At 40.4% G+C, this 20,978-nt stretch overlaps 5 protein-coding genes across 5 annotated transcripts; 3 read left to right on the top strand and 2 right to left on the bottom strand.

Moving 5' to 3' along the window:
• Positions 1 to 8,088: 8,088 nt before the first annotated feature.
• Positions 8,089 to 9,769, top strand: BDR25DRAFT_393155 (uncharacterized protein; the record flags this gene model as incomplete). Its single annotated transcript, XM_033698243.1, has 10 exons — positions 8,089 to 8,281; positions 8,355 to 8,404; positions 8,457 to 8,499; positions 8,526 to 8,666; positions 8,730 to 8,767; positions 9,068 to 9,104; positions 9,142 to 9,282; positions 9,355 to 9,400; positions 9,440 to 9,590; positions 9,670 to 9,769. The coding sequence occupies exons 1-10, from the start codon at positions 8,228 to 8,230 to the stop codon at positions 9,767 to 9,769; spliced, it is 801 nt and encodes a 266-aa protein (XP_033549150.1). The 5' UTR covers positions 8,089 to 8,227.
• A 1,354-nt stretch (positions 9,770 to 11,123) lies between these two features.
• BDR25DRAFT_367133 (FAD-binding domain-containing protein) lies at positions 11,124 to 12,736 on the bottom strand (the record flags this gene model as incomplete). Its single annotated transcript, XM_033696989.1, has 3 exons — positions 12,238 to 12,736; positions 11,685 to 12,189; positions 11,124 to 11,610 (listed from the first exon to the last, which is right to left on the bottom strand). The coding sequence occupies exons 1-3, from the start codon at positions 12,677 to 12,679 to the stop codon at positions 11,124 to 11,126; spliced, it is 1,434 nt and encodes a 477-aa protein (XP_033549149.1). The 5' UTR covers positions 12,680 to 12,736.
• A 24-nt stretch (positions 12,737 to 12,760) lies between these two features.
• BDR25DRAFT_354016 (uncharacterized protein) lies at positions 12,761 to 13,612 on the top strand (the record flags this gene model as incomplete). The annotated part of the gene is made up of 8 exons (XM_033695247.1): positions 12,761 to 12,792; positions 12,830 to 12,900; positions 12,932 to 13,005; positions 13,030 to 13,216; positions 13,258 to 13,303; positions 13,339 to 13,419; positions 13,457 to 13,522; positions 13,582 to 13,612. 8 exons carry the CDS (start codon positions 12,761 to 12,763, stop codon positions 13,610 to 13,612), a joined length of 588 nt encoding a protein of 195 aa, XP_033549148.1.
• On the bottom strand, positions 13,586 to 15,749 carry BDR25DRAFT_367129 (cytochrome P450; the record flags this gene model as incomplete). The annotated part of the gene is made up of 11 exons (XM_033696988.1): positions 13,586 to 13,836; positions 13,893 to 14,157; positions 14,211 to 14,376; positions 14,451 to 14,567; positions 14,617 to 14,746; positions 14,794 to 14,890; positions 14,939 to 15,022; positions 15,068 to 15,254; positions 15,303 to 15,431; positions 15,481 to 15,582; positions 15,633 to 15,749. The coding sequence occupies 11 exons, from the start codon at positions 15,747 to 15,749 to the stop codon at positions 13,674 to 13,676; spliced, it is 1,557 nt and encodes a 518-aa protein (XP_033549147.1). The 3' UTR covers positions 13,586 to 13,673.
• A 638-nt stretch (positions 15,750 to 16,387) lies between these two features.
• On the top strand, positions 16,388 to 17,331 carry BDR25DRAFT_221038 (uncharacterized protein; the record flags this gene model as incomplete). The annotated part of the gene is made up of 6 exons (XM_033685017.1): positions 16,388 to 16,529; positions 16,578 to 16,643; positions 16,706 to 16,746; positions 16,802 to 16,921; positions 17,042 to 17,187; positions 17,238 to 17,331. The coding sequence occupies 6 exons, from the start codon at positions 16,388 to 16,390 to the stop codon at positions 17,329 to 17,331; spliced, it is 609 nt and encodes a 202-aa protein (XP_033549146.1).
• Positions 17,332 to 20,978: the final 3,647 nt, after the last annotated feature.

The following is a 20,978-nucleotide window of genomic DNA, read 5'->3' as shown; positions in this document are numbered from 1 at the left end:
TGCTGCAACATGCTGCAATTTGCTGCAACATGCTGCAATTTGTTGCAAAATGTTGCAAAATGCTGCAATTTGCTGCAAAATGCTGCAATTTGCTGCAACATGCTGCAATTTGTTGCAGAATGTTGCAAAATGCTGCAATTTGTTGCAAAATGTTGCAAAATGCTGCAATTTGCAGCAACATACTATTCGAGCTTATTGCTCGTACTATGTAGCAGCTTTCGTCCAGCGTTCCTCCTGTCTTGACAGTAGGTGCGCATATCTGACAAAGCTAAAGGCGCTGCGGACAGTGCAATTAGACTAGGCATAACGCGCAAACGTGTAAGCAAGAAGTAGAAGTAGTATCTAAATAATATTCTAAGCTGTACTCTACTCTATAGTGCTAGAGCGGGTTGTTATAAAGTTTGTTGTGGTGTGGTCTTGGCAAATGTGAGCAACTCAGGTGTGTGAGCAACTGCCAATCCCCGACACACCGATGCGGCTGATGCTAATCCCCGACACACCGATGCGGCTGATGCCAATCCCTGACACACTAATGTGGCTGATGCCAATCCCCGACACACCGATGTGGCTAGAGAGGTGGAACAGACGCAACTATCTATAATGTAAACATGTTTTACACAACGCATGCTAGAGTAAACTTCATGCAAATTAACAGAAAGGTGCACCTATATTAGGTATACATTTTTTTAAAAAAAGAATGTAAGAAATACATAAGGTGACAGAGAAATAGCGTTACTAGGGTTTATCTGAAGAAATTCTGACTAACTAGCGCGTCCAAAAGAGGAGATTCTGCTCAACTTTTCGTTCTGCAAACCCGAATATAATAAGCAGAGCAAGCTCTGCTAATAAATATTTAGTAGTCTTATTAAAAGCTACTATAATTATATTACACATCTTTTCTATTTCTAGCTTCTTAGATAGGGGAAGTCTTATAATAAAATCTATTATAATTATTATCTATAGTAGTTTTAGAGCCTTAATTAGCTAAAGGCATCTATAGGTCTTATGCCTTTATAGGTTATTTTTGTTACAAGTGTTACATTCCTTAAGCACCTTAGTGCATAATTACTTTACCTTTAGTATACATTATAGTATAGCAGCTTGTAGCTTCTTCCAGAGAGTGCCTATACCTAGGTGTCTAAACATTAAGGATTTGTAATACTTATAGATTAGATTTTTTTATCTCTACTTATTTACTATAAGCATGTAAAGTTCTTTTATAAGTTAAAGCCTGTTATAGATTTATTCTTTATTAGTCTTTTTAAAAAAAGTAAACTTTTTAGTTCTTTCTTCTTCTTTATTAAAGTAATCTAGCCTTTAGCTAAGAGTGTTAGCCTGCTAGTTTTATGCTTTTAAGACATGCTTAATAATATAATTAAATTACACAAGCTCTATTACTTATTTTATGTGCATAGGTAAGAGTTTTTTTACTGTTAAAAATGTAACTAGGTTTATGTAATTTATTATAATATAAAAAGGTTTTGCTATCCTGTGTAGCTCTGTAGCTTATACCTATACTGCATTTAGTATTGCTTTTAATTCCTTATTAGATATGCTATAGCTAGCTTTAGGTCCTAAGAATTTAGCAGAATAGTACACTACTAGATGCTATTTCTTGTCCTCCTGTTTCTAGTAAAGTGTAGCTCTGCTAGCTTCTAAGAATGCGTTTATATAGATCTTAGTATCTAGTTATAGGTTGTACATCCTTAGCACTAGTTTAAATGTTATAGCTTATTTTAGTGCTATAAATGCCTTATTTATTTATAAGATCTAAGTAAACTTTACTATAGCCCTTTCTTTAGTAGTAGCATTTGTTAAGAGTATAGTAATTCTTAAGTAGTCTTTAATTATTTGCCTAATGTAGCTTAATAGCCTAAAGAATTCTTTAACTTCCTTAACTGTTATAGGTTCTAGCTATTTAAGTACCTTTTATATCTTAGCTAAGTTAATTTTTATTTCTTTACTATTAATTATAAATTTTAAGTATTTTATTTTAGTAATGTAGAATTTGCATTTAAAAAGCTAAAAATAAAGTCTATACTTTTTTAGCTTTTCTAGAACTTTTTATACCTTCTGTATGTAGTCTTCTAGGCTATCCTTTAAGTAGATAAAGACGTTGTTTAGGTATACTAAAGTAAAAACATTAAAATATAAGTTAAAAGCTATGTTAATAATCTACTAGAATGTTACTAGAGCATTTATTAAGCTAAATAGCATTACTAATAGTTTATAAAGTTATTAAGGGGTTTAAAATGCTGTAAGCTATTTATCTCCCTTTTTTATTCTTATTTTATTAAATCTGTCTTATATGTTAAACTTTATAAAGTACTAGGTTCCTTTTAACTAGTTTATAATGTCTTATATAATTAGTAAAAGGAACTAGTCTTAGATTATATTATTATTTAGGGTTCTATAGTCCTAGTAAATGTAGATCTTTTCTTTTTTCTTTTTTACAAAAACTACTGCTAAAGCAATAAAGCTATAGCTTTCTTAAATATAGCCTTACACTAATATTTAGTTAACGTACTCCTACAGGGCTTCTTTTTATATTCTTATTAGGGGACAAAGCCTGTAGGTTTTTAGGTTGTAGTCCTTTATTAAGTTAATAGCATAGTTCTAAGGCTAATGTAGGGGCAGTTTTTTTAGATTAGTAGGCGTTTTAAACATGTCTTAGTAATCCTTATATTTAATAAAGATACTGTCTTTTTCCTAGATTTAGAAGATTCTAATCTATTCTATGTCCTAATTAGTTTTAATTTCTTTATAGAAAACTTTTTTAAGTTCTTTTTTTATTATTTTAACTGCCTGCACTTTTAGTTTCTAGTAAGAGAATTTCTAAGGCTTCTTTTTCTTAGAGTAGTAACTACTACCTTACTTTACTTATTTATAAACTAAGTATAAGTTATTATAGCATGCTAACTAGGTTATGCCTACATAGTTATTAGAACTTTTTATAGTTATTATTTTCTAATTTATAGTAAGGTTATGTGTTTTTAACTAGTTATACTCTAAAATTACATTATTCTTACTTTTTAGTAGGAGTATACTTATAGATCTCTAGTTCTTTATGTTTAAGGTTATAAAAGTTTTTTTATATATTTCTAGGTTAATCTATCTATTACTATACTCTATTAAGAATATGTTAGCAAGGGTTACCTTAAACAGGTCTTTTTTTATTTAGAAAAAAATGCTTTATTTATCTAGCTAGTCTTTATTTATTATAGTAAAAGTGCATCCGCTATTAATAAGAGCTAGTCCTAAGCATTCTTTAAACGTAAAGGTTGTAGTTAGACTATGTCCTATCCCTTATCCTACTGCAACTAGGACTAATATATTATAAAAAACCTCTTTATTTAAGAGGTATAAGTTAATGTTTTATAAGTTATTATTAAATTTATCTTTTTTTTTTATAGATTTAGTGCTTTTAGTTGTAGTAGTTAGCTACTTTACACTTATACTCTTCTATTAAGTAATGTAACATTAGGTAGTTTTTCTTTCTTACTACTTTTTATTAAAAGTAATAAATCTTATAGTTGTTCTTATTTTTATAGTTTAGCTATTTTTTTTATTTATAAAAAGAAGCTGTCTAATAAGTATAGCAGTTTATAGTTTTGCAGGCTAAGGCTGTCCCTTGCTATAGGCATCTGTTGTAGTTCTTTTCTTATGTAGGCTACTAGCCTGCTTGTAAGGCCGAGATGGTGCTTACGTGCGACGGGTATATATACTATTCTGTACGCAATAATTAATGTTAGTTGATTATTTGCACCTTTTTAGTTGTATTGGCGTAGTGGTACAGAGCTCTGTCCTTACATAATAATTAACTAACAACAAGGACGGTCGCGCGTTCGACCCACACCTTGGACAGCTTTGCCAGTTTTTAGACTGAAACGTGAGGCGGCCTCTTCTGGCGCCACGTTGTTGCTGCTGGGAGGTCTAGTGTATATGGCTTAGCTGGCGTGGGCCACTGAGCGTTGCGTTGTTATTTATCCCGCGCCTCTGGGCCGCAGGTGGTCAGCCTCTGGCCGGTAACCGAGACATGCGCATAGGCGCCTCTGAGCTGCGGGTAGGTCATGTGACGCCTGGGACATGCGTCTGCTAAGAAGGGGGATAATGTAAGGCCGAGATGGTGCTTACGTGCGACGGGTATATATACTATTCTGTACGCAATAATTAATGTTGGTTGATTATTCGCACCTTTTTGATTGTATTGGCGTAGTGGTACAGAGCTCCGTCCTTACACTGCTTAGTGCTTATTATTCTAGTGTCTAGTGCAATACTATTGCGTACACTAGTACTAGGGGTATAGACAATTGTTAGGTCTATGTAAGGTGTTAAGAGGGCTCTTTTAAGTCTACTAAGAGTACTCCCTAGTTTATACTACCTGTACAGGGTGTCCTTTCTACTAGTAATTGTTAGTGCTGTAGGCGTTACTTCTGTAAAGTACACACTAACTGTAGTTTTGTTACATTATAAGGGCTTTCCTGCTAATTATAAGGCTTAGAAGCAGTGTTTTAGGTTTTCTAAGTACTAGTTTTAGGACTTTAAACCTAGCAGGTCTACCTAGTCCTTTTATTTTCTAGTTTTAGATCTTAGTAAAAAACTGCTATTATTATTTATTATTTATAATGTTGTATTTAACTTTAGCTATCTACTATATTATGTTAAACATTAGGTAATTATTACTAATATTTATCTAGTAAAGCCTAACTATGCATTTATTAAGGTAGTTGTGTTATAAACTACACTTTTAGCATTTACATTTCTAGAATTGTTTAAAGAGCTTTCTTGCTAAAGTGCTAAGAGTCTAGTTATAAAAAAAAAAACTATTTCTTTTTTTTTTAGACATTTATAAAATATTCTTAGATCTAAGTTTCTTCTTTATATTTTTTAAAAATTATAAGGTCCTGCAATACTTTATCTAAGCTACTAAAGTTTTAAATAACTACTTTTTAATACACTTTAAAGTAGTTTTTTAAAGAATAGTTTTTTTTACATTACTAGTAAAGTCTGTTATTTAATCTTTCTAATATTTTTTTTCTATAAGGCTGTATTTAGTAGTAATAGCTTTTACTATTATAGTAGTATTTTTATTCTCTCTCTTCTAAGAGTCTAGGTAATTTTAGTAGAAATGTCTTACTTTTTTATAGTTTAAGTAGGCCTTGTTTTTTAACTACTTTTATTATTTTTTTTATTAGAGGCGGCCTATTACGTCCTAGAACTTAGTTTTTCTTTAAAAGAGGGCTTTATATATGCTTTACATAACTAAGACCTATTAGTTCTTTATTATACTAAAAAGACTTCTTTTTTCTAAGAATAAATTCTAGTTTTTAAAAAGTTCTTTTTTACTTTTTTTTATTAACACTTTTTATAGTAATTGTTATAAGTTATTGCTTATATAATAAAGCTTTTAAAAGTAGTTAGTTTATTATTATACATAAATTTATCTTTTATTATATTAGCCTATTATAAAACATGCAGTAAAGGGCTTTCTAGTCTATCTATCTATAGATAGCTAGCTGTTCTCTAAAGCGCACTGCGTAATTTTAGGCTATGCTATTACCTTACTTAAAGGTGTCTAGTTTATTAGCTATAATTTTTTATTTATCTATAGTTCTATAAATAGCTCTTAGGGCATTTTTAAAAGCTTTAACACTGCTAAACACTTCTTTTATTTTAGAGGTAAGTGTTATGCTATTAGCTCTAAAGTCTATTTAATTATCTATGTGTAGCTAGAACTAAATTATAGAGAGGCTCTTTAGGTATAATCCTATTTAAGATATTATTTCTGCATTAGTCTAAAATGCTCTTTTATTATATTGCATGTAAAGGTAGCATCTAGTAAAAAAAAGGCAGAGGTTCTTTAGTAATTCTCTAAAAAGCTTTAAAAAGGCTAGTCTTAAAGTCTTCTTAGCTATAATGCTTATTCTCTTAGTTAAGATGTTCTAGAGTTTAGCTAGCTCTACTTATAATGTGTGTATCTAATGCGTAGAGCTAGTAGCTTATTAAAGGTTTATAGGTAATAAAGAGTTATTAAATTTTACTACTTTCTAGTAAAAGTTTTTAACTTCTTTTTAAAAGTTTACTAGTTTATTTATTTTATTACTAATCTACTAAAGTTTTTTTATATTATCTTAGATTATATTAATCTGTTCTGCTAAGATAGCTTTACTTTAAGTAGAAACTTCTATAAATCCTAATAAAGCTGTGTAGGCTATATTAGAATCTAAATTATATTATGTAGGATTTATACTTTTTAAAAAAAGTTATGTTTAATGTTATAATCTTTGCTTTATAAAAGCACTTAGGTTAATAATATTCCTAGGTAGAGAGTAGAACAGGTAGCAAGGGCTAACAGCAGGGTGTACAGTCCTATGTAAAGGCTAATAGGCTAATAAAGAGAGGTAGAGTAACTAGATTATAGTTTGCTCTATGTATAGCAGTATAGTAGCTAAAGTTAAACAGTCTTATTAGACAAAGTTAGAGGTATATATAGTGTAAGATATATAAATAGTATTATAGCTCTTTAGAAAGCTAAATGCTACTTAGTTTATATAAAAGATAAACTAAATATTAAACACGCCTCTTTAAAAGTTGTTTAATGTAGGAACTATATACATATATAGAGGGTGCTAAGGTAAGCAGGACAAGTTTATGCAAGCTTACTAAGAAGAGCTCTATAAGCTCTCTTAGACTTGTTAGACTTGCAGCCTGTCCCCCTATTAGACAATGCACTCTTCTATTACCGCGGGCAGCAGTGCTGCTTCTGTGTCCTCTGACTGGTCCATAAGCGAGCCCTGCTCCAACCCAGCTAGACTGTGGAGCACGGCCGGTGGAGTTACGCTGGTCTAACCGTAGACCGTAACAAAGCGTTAGTAAATTATTCTATTAATATTATATAATTACTAGCTAATATATAGTTATTTTACTTTTTTTTTATAAAATGCGTTTTAATAAAAACAAGTTTTGTAGTTACTATTATATAATAATAATTATAAAGTAATATATTATAGCTATTTAATTTCTAAGTGCTTATAAAGCTTTAAGTAGTTTATACTAGAGTTCTTACATATAATAAGCATATATAGCTTGCCTCTAGCTGCTCTTGTAGTTAAGTTACATAAAAAAAGTAAGTTAGTGTAAATGTAAGAGCACTGTGAAGCAGGAAGCATGAAGCGCAGAAGGGGGTACAGGATAGTATTGATAAACGAATCCTTGAGGAGACTCAGGGGTTCGTGAGAGGATATATATATATATGTGTGTTGGGGCACGTGACGGGACGTCATGTGCCCAAGGCCGGGCCGAGGGCTCTCCGGGGAGAGTCCGAGGCATGTCTAAGTTAACCGTGACAGTAAAGTAACTTAGAACTGTAACGAGGTCGGCACGGTCAACCACGTGGCCTTCTCTCGCTCATAGAGGTTTAGGCTAGGCTAGAGACAACCGCTAGTGCTAGTGCTTACCCTAGCATTACCTATATATATATTATACTATGCGAGAATACTTAGCTTAAGTATTCTCGTGCGTACCTTTTGGTACAGTGGGGAAAGTCGTATAGTTGTCAGATATGCGCACCTACTGTCAAGACAGGAGGAACGCTTGACGAAAGCTGCTACATAGTACGAGCAATAAGCTCGAACAGTATGTTGCTGCAAATTGCTGCATGTTGCAAGCTGGTCGCGCATAGGGCAAGTGCGCGAGGGACTCGGATCGGCAAAACAAAAAGCCGAGCAACACGAGTAGAGCAAAAAAAAGGATCAATAAATCAATACAATCAATCATCATCCCATACATCATATCCAAACCCATCATTCATCTCAGGAAGCCCAGAAACAGTGCTTCAATCTGACAATAGTATCGGCTTGGCAGGCGGGGCGCCTACCTCATTACAAGAACTAGATTTAGTAGTTTACTTTACTTTTAAGTTATAAGTTTAGCTTTTTTAAAATGTAACTACTATATAGCTTTGTTGCTTAAGTTTTAATTATATTTAATAAATATCTATTTTATTACGTTGTAAGTAGGGGAATGTTAAAAAAGGCTAAAGGCTAAACAGAGATACATACAAATTTACTCTATTTCTTCTTAGACGCTCTGCAGACAGTTGCAAAAAGTGATATTACTAGCTATAGCGCTGTGATTAGTCTAGTTAAACCTTAAAGGAGCGTTTAACCCGTGAGATAACGATCGCTAGGCGATCATTGTAAGGCCGGATGTCCTAGAACGGCCCAGTATGGCCTCACCTGACCTGTGTAACGGCGCAGGCAAGACAATGGGTCCGAATGCGGTATGAATCCACTCAGAGGCATATGGGAGTGCGTGGGGACTCAGAGACTTGGGAATACCAATGACACCTATAGGCCTTGTACGTAGGATATCAGAAAACTACCGAGCTAGCTACGGGGGCGAGGTGCGACTAAATACATGAGGGAATAGGGGTAACAGCGGGGGACTGGGTCGAGTCATGGTCGGGGCCGATACGGGGACCCTTCGGATAGGATCCGAGTGACCCGAGATGGAACGATTCGTAGAATCGTTACAACCTGTTTGGAGGTCGCATGACCTGTGCTTCGTATATAAGCATGAATCCTGACAAGCGAGGCTTGGCAGCGATTCGTCTCTCTTACAATACACTCCTATCTTTCTCCGAAACCTTGCTCTCAGTGCTATCCGTGCTATCTACTATCCCATCTTTACAATCATGGCCGGAACCCAGCGATCACGACGATCGCTAGCGGGTATATAGTCTTGATCTTCCTCCACTGTTTGGAAGGTCGCGGTTGTCCTTATCTTCAAGGCACAGCCTTAGGTATAGCAATATATCTAATATTCTTTTTAACTAGAAGTGTGTAAAGACTTTTTTCTATTTATAAGAGCTTTAAAATATATTAATTATTTTACTTCCTCTTTACTTCTATTTTACTTCTTTCTCCCTTCTACCTTACCTCTACTTTGCAAGGACTGTACAGATATACACCCTCTAGGCACTATGATAAGTTAAAGTATCACGTGACGTACCTTTCCTAAACCCCCTCCCTCTGCTCTCCTATCTCCTACTCCCTAAAGAGACCAGTTACCGGCAGAAGGCACCTAGCAATAGAAAAGTCGAGGTAAGATATCCGTAACACTGTCCCAGGACTTCCCCAGGATATAATAGCCTTTACGGAAGAAACAATACCTCTAATCAATAAGTATGTCGATTTCTTTAATATTATGACATACAGCTTGATAAATTGCAGAGACAATGTCACAAACCACTATACAGGCGTGACGCTGTCTCTCGAAGCTGTTGACAGCTACTTAGATAAAGGTCTTCTGGCTTCTAAAGCTAATCTTGGCTTTGCATTTTATGTAAAGTAGTTTAGGACTAATCCTGAGGCTAATTGCTTAACGCAACCAATCGGCTGTAAGACAGTGCTTATAGAGGATCTGGAATCGAGGGCAGATCTTAGCCAAGCAGGTGCCTTCTCGTGGCATAACAAGGTCCCTGAAGAGCTAGCACAGTCATTCAGCAAAGCGCTGTCACAAGGAAAATATGACAGCGAATCTGGAACTCAGATGAAAACATATGGTAGACACTTGATACCCCCGAGGCTGTGTTGCTTAAGTTTCCTGTTGTCATTTAAAAGAAAGAACTCGGCGGTGTTTTCGCGTGGGCGCTTGGGGAGGATGCAGACGAATTCGACCATCTCCAAGCGCTAACGGGGGGTTACGAAAGCCTATGCGGGAAACCGGCCATGCGGATAGAGCTTTCATGGAAAGAATCGAGTTGTAGCGAAGCATTACAAGCCCTTAGATGAGTAGGGCGCGCGTTTTCATGCACGACTCAGCCGCTGACCAACCAAGAAAACCTCGCTGGCATGGCCTTTTACCTTCTCCACGCACATTGTAATATGCAAAGAGTTAGAATATACTGCACCATCGTCGCTTAATCTACGCCTAGGGGACCGGAGCTGCGAGGCGACAACATTACATCCTGGCATAGTTTCTGTCTCAAAGTAGGCAACGAAATATATGCAGGTCGACGAAGATGGACGAAGGACAACTCTTCCGTCCATAAAACCATAGGGGAGACGACGCAGGACATAAATTCTCCTGCCCATTTGCAGGGCTACCTTTTGGGCGTATGCTACGTACGCGCCTGCTGTGCCACATGAACAGCAGTCAGATCCGGACAACTGTCAGTAATCTTTCCTCCATTCGATCATCGTTGACTTGGCCTAATTGCACATATATTTGAAAGTTTCGGAAGGCCTTCTTCCGGCCGGAACACGTTTGAATGTTCACGTGCTGCGCCGCCGACGGACATCTGATAATCTCTGGTAGGACCATAAGGATAAACGCCCGTTGAGGCGAGGCCCGCCGGGATCTTCGCCATCTGGGTACATCACAGGAGGGTGTCTCCCCAGCTTGGAACGTACCGACACTACCTATGCATCCCAATCCTAGCTTGGCTGGAATCGGTTACGACGCATCTGTGTGGTTTTCTCTGAGCTATTAATTTACGAATGTGTCCAGAGGTATTGGCAATGAGGCACAGTAGCTCACCGGCACGGAACCTGAGACTCCAAGGTCAGAGAAAGTTTTACAAGCCGGGGTAAGGGTCTGGCGAAGTGTCTAGGATGAAGGGTCTCATGCGTTAGTCAAGATGTGCCATTCATTTCAGGTGCCCAGCGTGACGAGGGGCGTGATCATTGCACAGCTTGCTGGCAACTAAGGAGCGCGAGCCGAGTCCACCCGCGATGTTATGAAGTGGTTCGGTGCCTTTCGTCTAGTGAGATCTCATTCTTACAACGGCATCCCTCCGGAGCTGAACTGCATCAACCCTGGATACTCATCCTAGCTATGAGGCGCCAATATAGATTCGGCTGCGAATCAAACAGAGGCCGAGAACATCTGTGGCCCCACAGACTCGACGAAGACCTCTCGATTGTATTGCGGTTGAACAACAGCCTTAGAAGTGGACATTTGGTCACGTGGCGTGTACGCATTGGACCCGTGGACCTCGGGAAAGACACACTGAAAATGTAGGAAACTTCTTGCGAGTTGACTTTTATGAAGAGGGCAGACGGCAATGCCTTCAATGCTATACGTGAAGCAACGCGTTCCCTCAAATGACCCCTTAGCATCTAAGGAAAAATCTTGAAGCCACCGGGAACAGCCTTCTGGAACAGTCCTTGAGGATCGTACTTTCGACTCACATCCTGCAATCTCTTCTTGTTCTCTGACCCGTACGAAGAGATTGGGTCTTGGAACTCAGACGCATAGTTCATGTACTTGAAGGACACTGCTGTGCCCCTTTCATTAGAGTCTTGCTCAATCTTTTCCAAGACACCCCTCATCGTCTCTTTGATCTTTTGGTCGTCCTCTCGTTTGCTCCAATAGCTCAGAAGAAGGACGGACACGAGCGAACCGCTGGAGGTGTCCAGACCAAGGGAGTTGCCCCCTTGCGAAGCGGAGCTTTCTAGAAATGAAAGTGCATATGGTTGGAAGGTAAGTGAGCAGGTTAGACCTTCAGTGGTGGTATTGATGGTTGCAACAGATGAGGTGTAGAATTCGTATGCCTGCTTCAAGGTTTCCGCGTCGGCTTTCACGGTCGCGTTCATATAGGAGCATCTATGCATCGTAAGAGAACGAAAGAGAAGCTTTTGACGTGGGGGTTGGTTTTGACTGTAATGAGGTTTGCTTACCTGACTTGCTGCGACGCCGCAGCTTGCTCTGACGCAGCCTCCTTCAAGGTCATCATACGCATCGAATTCATTGAGTCAATCTGCGGACTGACGGACACAAAAGGCTCCAGGACATCCGGCTTTTCCACCTCTTGCGTGTAGTACACTTGGTTCATGCACATTGCCTGCGGCCCAAACAGGTGAGAGAACCCAGCGCTTATCATCAAATGTGACTCCTTAGTCGCGTCAGGCTTGTTGAGCTCACTGACTAGAGCCTCGACCTGGCTTGGGAAGCTCGGGCCGAAGTAGTAAACACTGCCTCCCCAAAACCTACCTTGCGGAAAGGTTCGTAGATTGAAGCGTGTGATGACTCCAAAGTTGTTGCCTCCTCCTCGAAGAGCAATCCAGAGGTCACTGTTCTCTTTTGCGTTGGCGTTGACGATTTCGCCAGAGGCCAGTACAACTTCATAATTGAGAACGTTGTCACATACAAACCCCTCACGGGAAGAGAAAAAAGAAACGCCACCTAGGATGTGTCAGTTAATGCTTCATTATGGCGTAGAGACGTAACTACCTTGAAGAGCAAGCCCTCCTATCCCGCCTTTCGCACTCCTATTTCCAGAAACGCCACGGCCAGTGCCGTCCAAAGCATCGTATACGGCACCCCATCTGGCTCCCGCCCCGATGCTCACCGAATTCTCGCCGACATCGATCTCATCGAGACGGGATAGATCCAAGGTAGTTCCGGTTTCGCCGATATTATTACCGTAAGGGAGCGGGTTCGCTCCAGCGCCACGGATGGCAAAAGCGAAATCTTCGTCTTTTGTGAATGGCGAGACTAGTTGAATGAACTTTACAACATCCTTTGCGTCTGCCGCTTGGAAGATAGCAGCTGGTTTGATATCACTGTTCTGCTGAGCGAGGTACGTCGAGTTGCTGGTCTTGTATGCCTCTGTTTCTGGTAAGAGGATTTGGGAGGCTGGGAACTCGGTTTGCAAGGCTTTGAGAGCAGACATAGTGGGATTGTGATCGCGAAAGTCTGGATGAGGGCTTGTGTGAGTGAAAAGTTGTTGTGAGATGGTTGGTTGAGGGCAGTGATGGCCTGGCTAGCCGAAGTGACTAGTGCTGGGTGACCCCTAGGTCAGTCAGCTCTGTTTCGTCCTTAGTCCGATTATTACCTTAATCCTAAACCTAACTCTCAACCATCGTCCAGGTCTTGTTGGTCTCTTGCATCGGGGTCCGAGAAATAGATTGTGACGCTGGTCAAGGTAAACAGGGGTACTTCATCATTGGGGTGTTCCCAGCATTCACAGCTTGGGGCTTGTACACCTGGGCAGCATCGGTTATCTGATCCACACACATGCAGATGGTTACGTTAGGCAATGGACTCGCAGACAAGTTGGTTGCAACCTTCCTATTTAGCCGGCCAATCATCAGCACAAAGAGCGAGCCGCCAGCCGCCAGCCGCAACCGCGAGGCACAGGGATCCTGGCGTAATACGGACGATGTGACTCGGTCAATTGCCGCCGTTAATTGCACACCCGACGGTATGGGTGGGTGTCAATGAGCGTGTAGGGATGGGCATCCTCTGCAGCCCCTCATGCGGAGCACGCGGAGCGCGCCGAGATCTTCATAAAATCGTACTAGCATCCTAGAAGCGCCATCAGAATGTCAGGGTCCGGCAAAATCTCTCTAAAAACCGGCCTGGAGACATGCGGCTGCTTGAAGATTACCATCTCCTCTCAAGTCAGCACTTGTGGACTATAGACACATGTCCCGCAACTTCTCCCAAGCTCTGCAAAACTCGCTTTGAGGGCCATCACAACAAATCACGCAATCCAGCGAAAGGCCTCGCATAGGTTAACTATTGTAGAATATCTAGCTCTAAATCCACTTTGAGAATCGGCTGATAGGGTAGTGATCTCGTTCTGTTACTTCTGCAGACGTAGGATGGGGCAGTCTGCTCGGACTCCTTCTCATTGGCTGCGCTGCGCGGAATGGGTCGCTCGCTCAAAGAGGTCGAAAAATGATCATAGTGCTTTCTTTGGGCAGCATGCTGGAACGCCAAGTCCACCACCGAAGTGCCTCCGGATCGGCAAGCGAGCAGTCGTAGTTTTGAATGACCTGCGCTACGATCAATTTCATGATAGCGGCTGCGTAATACCGTCCGGGACTAGGTCATCGTTAGCGTTACGGCTTTTGGGAGAAATCGTTAACATGTCAACTGACCAAGCCATTCTCCCAGTGCCCCACACATGGTACGTATCCCCAACGTCAACGAGATTTGAGGGATTCGGTTGACAAGACTTGAATTTGCCTTTGAGGTCAATAAGAGCGGGGTTCACGAACCTGAAGCCATTGAATTCAAGCGGCTCAGGATAGTAGTCTTTATGCTGCATGATTGCGCGAACGGGTGTACAGGCCCAGTCACCCTTGTTGACTTTTGTTCCATCTGACAGTGTGAAAGGTTGGATTGCACAACGCCTGGTACTCACTGGTGAAGTTAGTGTTGGGGCTGGTTGTTAGATTGGAGTGAAAAAGACTGACATGATTCGACAGGCGTAAGACGTGCTGACTCCTTGATGAAGCTGTCTAACAAAGGGAGCCCATTCCCGGTACGCTCGAAATCTGCAAAACGATTTTTAAGCTCTTCTCGAAGCGGTTCGACGTACTCAGGATGAATGCAGAGATCGTGGATTGCAAAAGTAACTGTCTGATTTCCTAGTAAGCAAAATATTTCGAAGCAGCCGTTATCTTGAGAGTCGCGCTAAATAATAGACAACATACAGTAGACATGGCATGCACTGAGCCGAACCAGATCGCCATCAGCTCATGGACTATTCGCTTCGCGGTCCAGGGTGCCTTTCTTGGAGAAGTCTCCATGATCCACTGAATGCAATCTGCCTTCGAAGAGTCATTATTATATCAATCATAACAGCGTTAACCTCCTTACATGCTTGGGTACCGTCTGTCCGAGGTTTAAACGGTCTCTCTCCCTGCAGCGTTCCTCAGCTACCGGCATTAGAGCATTGAAGAGAACTTCGTGGCACTTTTTCCGACGAGCGATGATGCCCCCTACGAAGCTAGAGGACACGTTAGTAGAAGCTCTGCACAATATTTCTTCACGTACGGCACGAGCAGCTTAGGCAATAAGCGGAGTATCTCAGCGCAAAATACTGTCTCCTCAATATAGGCCAATGCCGCCGTCATCAGTATTTCATCCTTCGCTTTCGCCAAATCAGTAGACGAAACATCCGTCAAAGTGAATATCGCACCTAGCTCGTGTCCAAAGAAGGAGATTGCGTTCGATAGTACTACTAACTTGACGATCGTTTGATAGACAGGCGAGTGCCTCTCTCCTATGTGCTATTAGCTTTCGCAAGCAGATGGGCGTGGCAACGCACCCTTTATCAGACGATGTTCAGCGTGAAACTGAGAGAATCTCGTCCGGATGATGACACTCAGATCCGGTAAGATATTAGGAAGGTTGTTTGTCAAAAGCGTGCGAAGAGCGCGCACAAATCCCACACCTTCAGTGCCTCGACGATGGAACCAATTGAAACCGTGCATCGTATAGTGCGGCTGCAACATCTTTCCGATTGTTAGAAGCTGTTATTACGTCTTTTATTCGTCACATACATGCTTCGAAGCCGCCTGTAATGACAGAACGGTATCAGGCGCATCGTCGAGCTCTTTGATGTGCTTGGGCGAAGACACAAAAACATATCGAGTATCAGGGGCCAAAATTTCAAAAGAATCCCCGTGGGACTGTTAAGTTAATCAGGGTTCGCCATGGGATCATTCATTAAGTAATTACCTGTGTGAAAGCCTGCTGGATCATGGACGGCCCGTGGAGCAAGAATCTCCATGCGGCGATTCGTTTGAGAATCGGCTTTAGGAGAGTCTCGAGCCGGGATTTCTACTAGATATTAGCACATGTTGAGGCATTTGCGATTACTTGCTACTTACCGCCTTCTTCTGCAGAAACAAGGCCCAAAACCACAAAATGAATGGTATCCCAAAAACGAGAATCAAAGGAGTCTCTTCTAAAGGAGCCACTAAGGCATAACTTCCTAAAGAGACCATGACTGTTAATTTGAAAGGGCGATGTAATAGCGCACCGCCGATAGAGAATCGAGTGACTATACGTGTATTTCGGTACCCACTGGCTTATGGATCGGAGTATGGAGTGTGTCCAAGTTTGGGATCAGATAAAGCAGATTTTCGATAAATATGCTCGAGAACGTGATCCTCAATGTCAGGTGACAACGCCCCATAGAACTACTCGTAAAGAAACGGCTTAGGGTGGATTTGTGGGTGAATCCCACGGCCAGGGGCTGCTGCTCCCGAAGTGCAATCTGTAGCCTCGCGGCCAAGTTATCAGATAGCTTCCACTGCAACATGGTTTGCATTGAGATAAGTTGTCCGGGGAGGAACAGAGCTGCGCACGTTCCCCAAGCATCCTGTATGCAAGTACAGCGTCCCCTAGCCATGCATGGAATCCACGCCGCAAGACCTGACCAGAATACAAAGTCCGGAGCTCGTTGAACTTCATAGAAGGCGGAGTTTACCTACGCCGCATCATTGTTGAACTGTCCCTCCTACAGCTGTCTGCTCGTTCTCAGGCTTCGAATCCCACATCTCATCTCTTTCTCTTGCCCCATCTTCAATTGCATAACGCCTAACGTAACGAAGAACACCCCCGCAGAGGTCCAACAGCAACCATGTCTCTCTTAGCCTCGACTGCGATGTCCATAGACACATTCCTAGCCGTTGGAGCGACTCTGGTTACTTTAACTGGGCTAATTGTGGCAGTACGCATCGGCGCTAACGCCCGCTATGCAAAGCGTCTGCTCCCTAGTGACTGTAAGGGGAGCATTAGTTTTTAGTGGCGAAAGCTTACTTTGTGAGAAGATATGGCGATTGTTGCAACCATCTTTCTCGTCGGTAACCTGATACTCATGCATCTTCTCGTGAAAGGTTAGATCTTCTCGTCTGCCCCGCTGTTAGCACTTGCAAATGTTATACTAGCATCGAAGAAGCCTTCACTAGCCTCGCAACCAGTCTGAAGACGGCGCAGCAGGTATGTTTAGAGCTCCATTAAGTCGTCTTGTCGCCATGCGCTAACCGAGGCGTAGCTAAACATAGCGATTGACCTCGTAGTCTCTTCATCCATGTGGGCCTCCAAGGCTCCGATCCTCCTGCTATACACCCGCATTTTCGGTGTTGAGAGGTGGCTGAGAAGGACCTCCTATGCCGTTCTTGCTATCAGCGCGATAGCGTACATAGTGGGCTCAACAGCGTGCATCTGTCCAATTCGAGATCTGGATATAACCAGACCCGCGGATCTCCTTTACCTGACACAGTGTTCTAGGAAGGCTTCAGCTTCTGGTGTTGCGCTAGGTGTGATCTCCGTCATTACAGATTTGATCATCTTCTTCCTACCAATCTCATCTATCCTGAAGATGCAGCTTCCGTTCGCGAAGAAACTTGGTTTACTCATCGTATTCATGACGGGAATCCTGTAAGCAGTCAAGGCGTATGAAAGGACCGTATGACATTAACATTCCTCAGTGCTATCGCTGCCAGTACGGTGTCCTTGGTCTACAAAGTCCGGTCCTTGAAAGGGACTTCCATGGAAATGACCATAGCTATGATTTGCACGTGAGTAGCCAGCGAGGAGACTCAGCGAAGATCGGAGAAGCTAACCTCGCGCACAGGATAATCGAATGCCGTTGGCATCGTAGTCAGCTGCGCACCAGGAATTTACTGCTTCGGGACAAACTTCGCCAAATCGGAGCTGTATTACCGAATCAGATCAGTTGTATCAATCCCTTCACAGTTGAGTCGGTCGAAAACTTCGAACACCAGCTCCTCCATCAACAGTCTCCAGGACCGGAAGCCGTATGTTACAATTCAAGAAGACCAGCACTCCACCAAAGAACTGGTTACGAAGTCTCCACACACGTATGCTTTGGGTGATATCGAGACCGGTACAAAGTAAGCTGAGGCAGACCGAGGGCAGTCTTTGTCCTCTAGGAGGTTGCAGCTCGGTCATACACGCTAAAATCTCGCTTGTCGGCTAAATTCGGCCAATGTATCTAAAAGCTCGCCCGAAACAAGAAAACTTCCTCTAAACAGCACCCACCGCTCTGTTAGATTACAGCCTTAAAACTCTCTAAAAACTCTCTAATTTAAGCTCTATTTTTATTTAAATAGAATCTTTAAATCTCTATAGTAGCTTAAATACTTATGTAAGTTCTATTTTTTTTTTTTAGCTTACTTACTTTTAAGTAGCACTTTACTAAAAGAGTAAAAGCTTAGAAATTATATTTTAATTATATATATACAGTCAACTCTTGATGGCGCGATACAAACGGGGAGCTAGGATTATATTGTTATATTAAAATATTGTTATAGCAAAATAGTTACGTAAGCCAACTATCTAGGGTGCCCTAGACAGCCTGCTTAGATTTCTAAGCCTTTGCTTTAGTATACAGCTGCTGTAGAGTCTTTATCTGCTAAGAAGTTGTCCTATCTGTATGTTCTTAATATAAGAGTAGTAACTTAAGAGCCTGCTCTGCCTTAGTAGGGGTAGGTATCTGTACAGGAGCCTCTTTATCTTCTAATTCCTTTTTAACTATAGCTAGCAGCTAGCTGTACCTTGTAATAGCGTCTACTATATTAAAGTTAGATTAATTAGGCTTATTGTCCTTATTAATAGGATTAAGGAAGTTCTTAAGACTTATAGCGTCCTAGATCTTGCCAGCGTGCTGTACCTGTTTGTATAGCTCCTCTAGCTCCTGCTAAGGCTGCTCCTCTAGATTAGGTAGACAGATTAGTTCCTGTGTAGGCTAGATTCTGGCTTAGCAGAAGCAGTGATAGACTGTATTACTACAAAGGTTGTTATACTAGGCTTAAGAGGCCTAGCGTAGGGCATAGTAGAGTGTTACAATCCTTGCTTCGGGAAGCACTCAGGTCTGCTGATATTCCTAGGGGGGAAGTAGGACGGAAAGTAGGGGCCAATCCGGTAGGGTGTACAGTCCTACGTACAGGCTATTAGGCTAATAGAGGGGAGTAGAATAACTAGATCGTGGTTTGCCCTATGTGCGGCAGTAGGGAGGCTGGGGTTAAACAGTCCTTACAGACAGGGTTAGAGGTATATATAGTGCAAGATATACAAATAGTATTACAGCTCTTTAGAAAACTAAATGCTACTTAGTTTATGTAAAGAATAAACTAAACATTAAACACACCTTCTAAAGGTTATTTAATGCAGGAACTATATACATGTGCTAGGGATGCTAAGGGGAGCTAACAGGAGTTTATAGGAGTCTGCTAAGAAGGCTCCTGCGGGCTCCCTTAAGCTCCCTTAAGCTCCCTAAACTTACAGCCTGTCCTCCTATTAGACAACACATTCTTCTATAACCTTAGGTAGCTGCGCTGCCTCTGTGTCCTCTAACTAGTCTTTAAGCGAGCCCTGTCCTAACCCAGCTAGATTGTGGAGCACTGCTAGTGGGGTTACGCTAGTCCAACTGTAGACTGTAACACGCTGCCCTCTCTCCCTAGCAGCGTCCTCGCCGCTCTGCTTATACATCTGTGTTAGTAAGAGTTTATTTATAAAATATGCGTCTGCCTGCTAGAAGGCATCCTTAACATTTATTTTTTTTATACTAAATAGCTTGTTAGTCTTACTTATTCTATTATCTTTATGTTGCTTATTATTTTAATCCTCTTTACTAGACAAAAATAAGGCCCTATAGCGCTTGCTAATCCTTAAGGTTGTCTTATGTGTTAACTTTATTCTTAAATAACTGCGTTAAATGTGTAAAAAAGCACAGTAAATGCAACGCTTTTGTTTTTAATGCTATATAAGATTAGTTAGAGAAAGAACAAAAGGCGCTCCTCTAGAAGGCCTTAGCTGCAAAGGCTTGTAAATGTGTTCTACTAGAGAAGTAGCTAGCTTATAAGCGCCTTTTACTAGAAGAGCAGCAGGCGTGGGACTAGGAACAGCTTTGCCTGCAGGAGGAGATGTTAGGGGCGATAGATAGAGAGCGTTCTAGACAGGATTATATCTAAAAATTACTAGATCTGCTAGAGGCTTATTGCGCAAAATACTTAAAGGGAGACCTCTCCTCCTTAAATAAGATAGAAGCTCTTAAAGTAAAAGTAGATAGTTGTTCTCCCCCTTAACCTTCCTTAGCTAAGACTTGTCTCTAAAGGCTGCTGCTATCTAGTAATAACATAGCTGCTTCTTTTAATATAGGTGCCTTATTACCTAGCTAGTTTCTTTTAAACAAGCCTAAAGGTACTCTTGTACTAGCAGCTGCGCGTTTTTTAAATTTTTAGCTAGTTTTTATGTGTTTTTACTAGTAAGCTATCCTTTCTATTTTACTAGAAATTCTTTTTAGTTTTTTTAATTGCTAATAATGCGCTTAACTTTATATTCTGTTTCTTTGTCTTCCTATCTCTATGTAGATAAAGGAATCCCTTTAGGTGCTTTTTCTAGTCTAGAGATATAGAACTATAAGTGTATCTTTATATGCAGGGGAAGCTTAAGCTTACAGTTGTCTTATTAGGTTTAAAAGACTTTATATAGTTTAATCCTTTTTTTTACTAGCTTTCTAGAAGGTCTAGTTATCTTAAGATTTTTAGTGTTAAGGTACACATAATCTTCTAGGTAGATTTTTAGTCTTAGTTATTAAGATTTATTTACATACTTTTCTATTATTTCTCTACTAGATCTAGCTTCTATAGCTAACTTCTTATGTATCTAACATAGGTCTTTTAGTTAGTCTATTAATTCTTATAGATCTGTAGGCTAACTTCTGTGTAATGTAAAGTAGGGGTTATATCTAAAATTAGCCTTATACAGCATTTCTTTTGTTGTAGCTAATTCTACATTGTTAATAGCTAGTTGCGCTATTAAAAGCTATTCTGCCTAATTATTCTAAGTATAGAAAATGTACTTCCTTAAGTATCTTTCTACTTCTGCATTTGCTCTTTTAGTCTGTCTGTCTATTTGCAGGTGGTAGGCTATTAATAGCTTATGCGCTATTCTAAGGTGCTGCATTACTGTCTTCTAGAAACTGCTAGTAAACAACTTATTTTAGTTAAAGATAATAATCTTAGGGCATTTATGTACTAATATTACATTTTGCTTTACTTTATAAATAAACTCTTTAGCTATTATTATTTTTTCTAAGGGCTATATATATAAATACTTAGTAGTCTTATCTAGAGCTACTATAATTATGTCGCACATCCTATTAGTCCCTAGTTCTTTAGATAGGGGTAATTTTATAATAAAATCTA

This window comes from Lindgomyces ingoldianus (genome assembly GCF_010093535.1).
Source record: "Lindgomyces ingoldianus strain ATCC 200398 unplaced genomic scaffold BDR25scaffold_12, whole genome shotgun sequence".
Classification (NCBI taxonomy): domain Eukaryota; kingdom Fungi; phylum Ascomycota; class Dothideomycetes; order Pleosporales; family Lindgomycetaceae; genus Lindgomyces; species Lindgomyces ingoldianus.
Note: the sequence above shows the minus strand (reverse complement) of the source record. Positions and strands in the feature narration are given on the sequence as shown.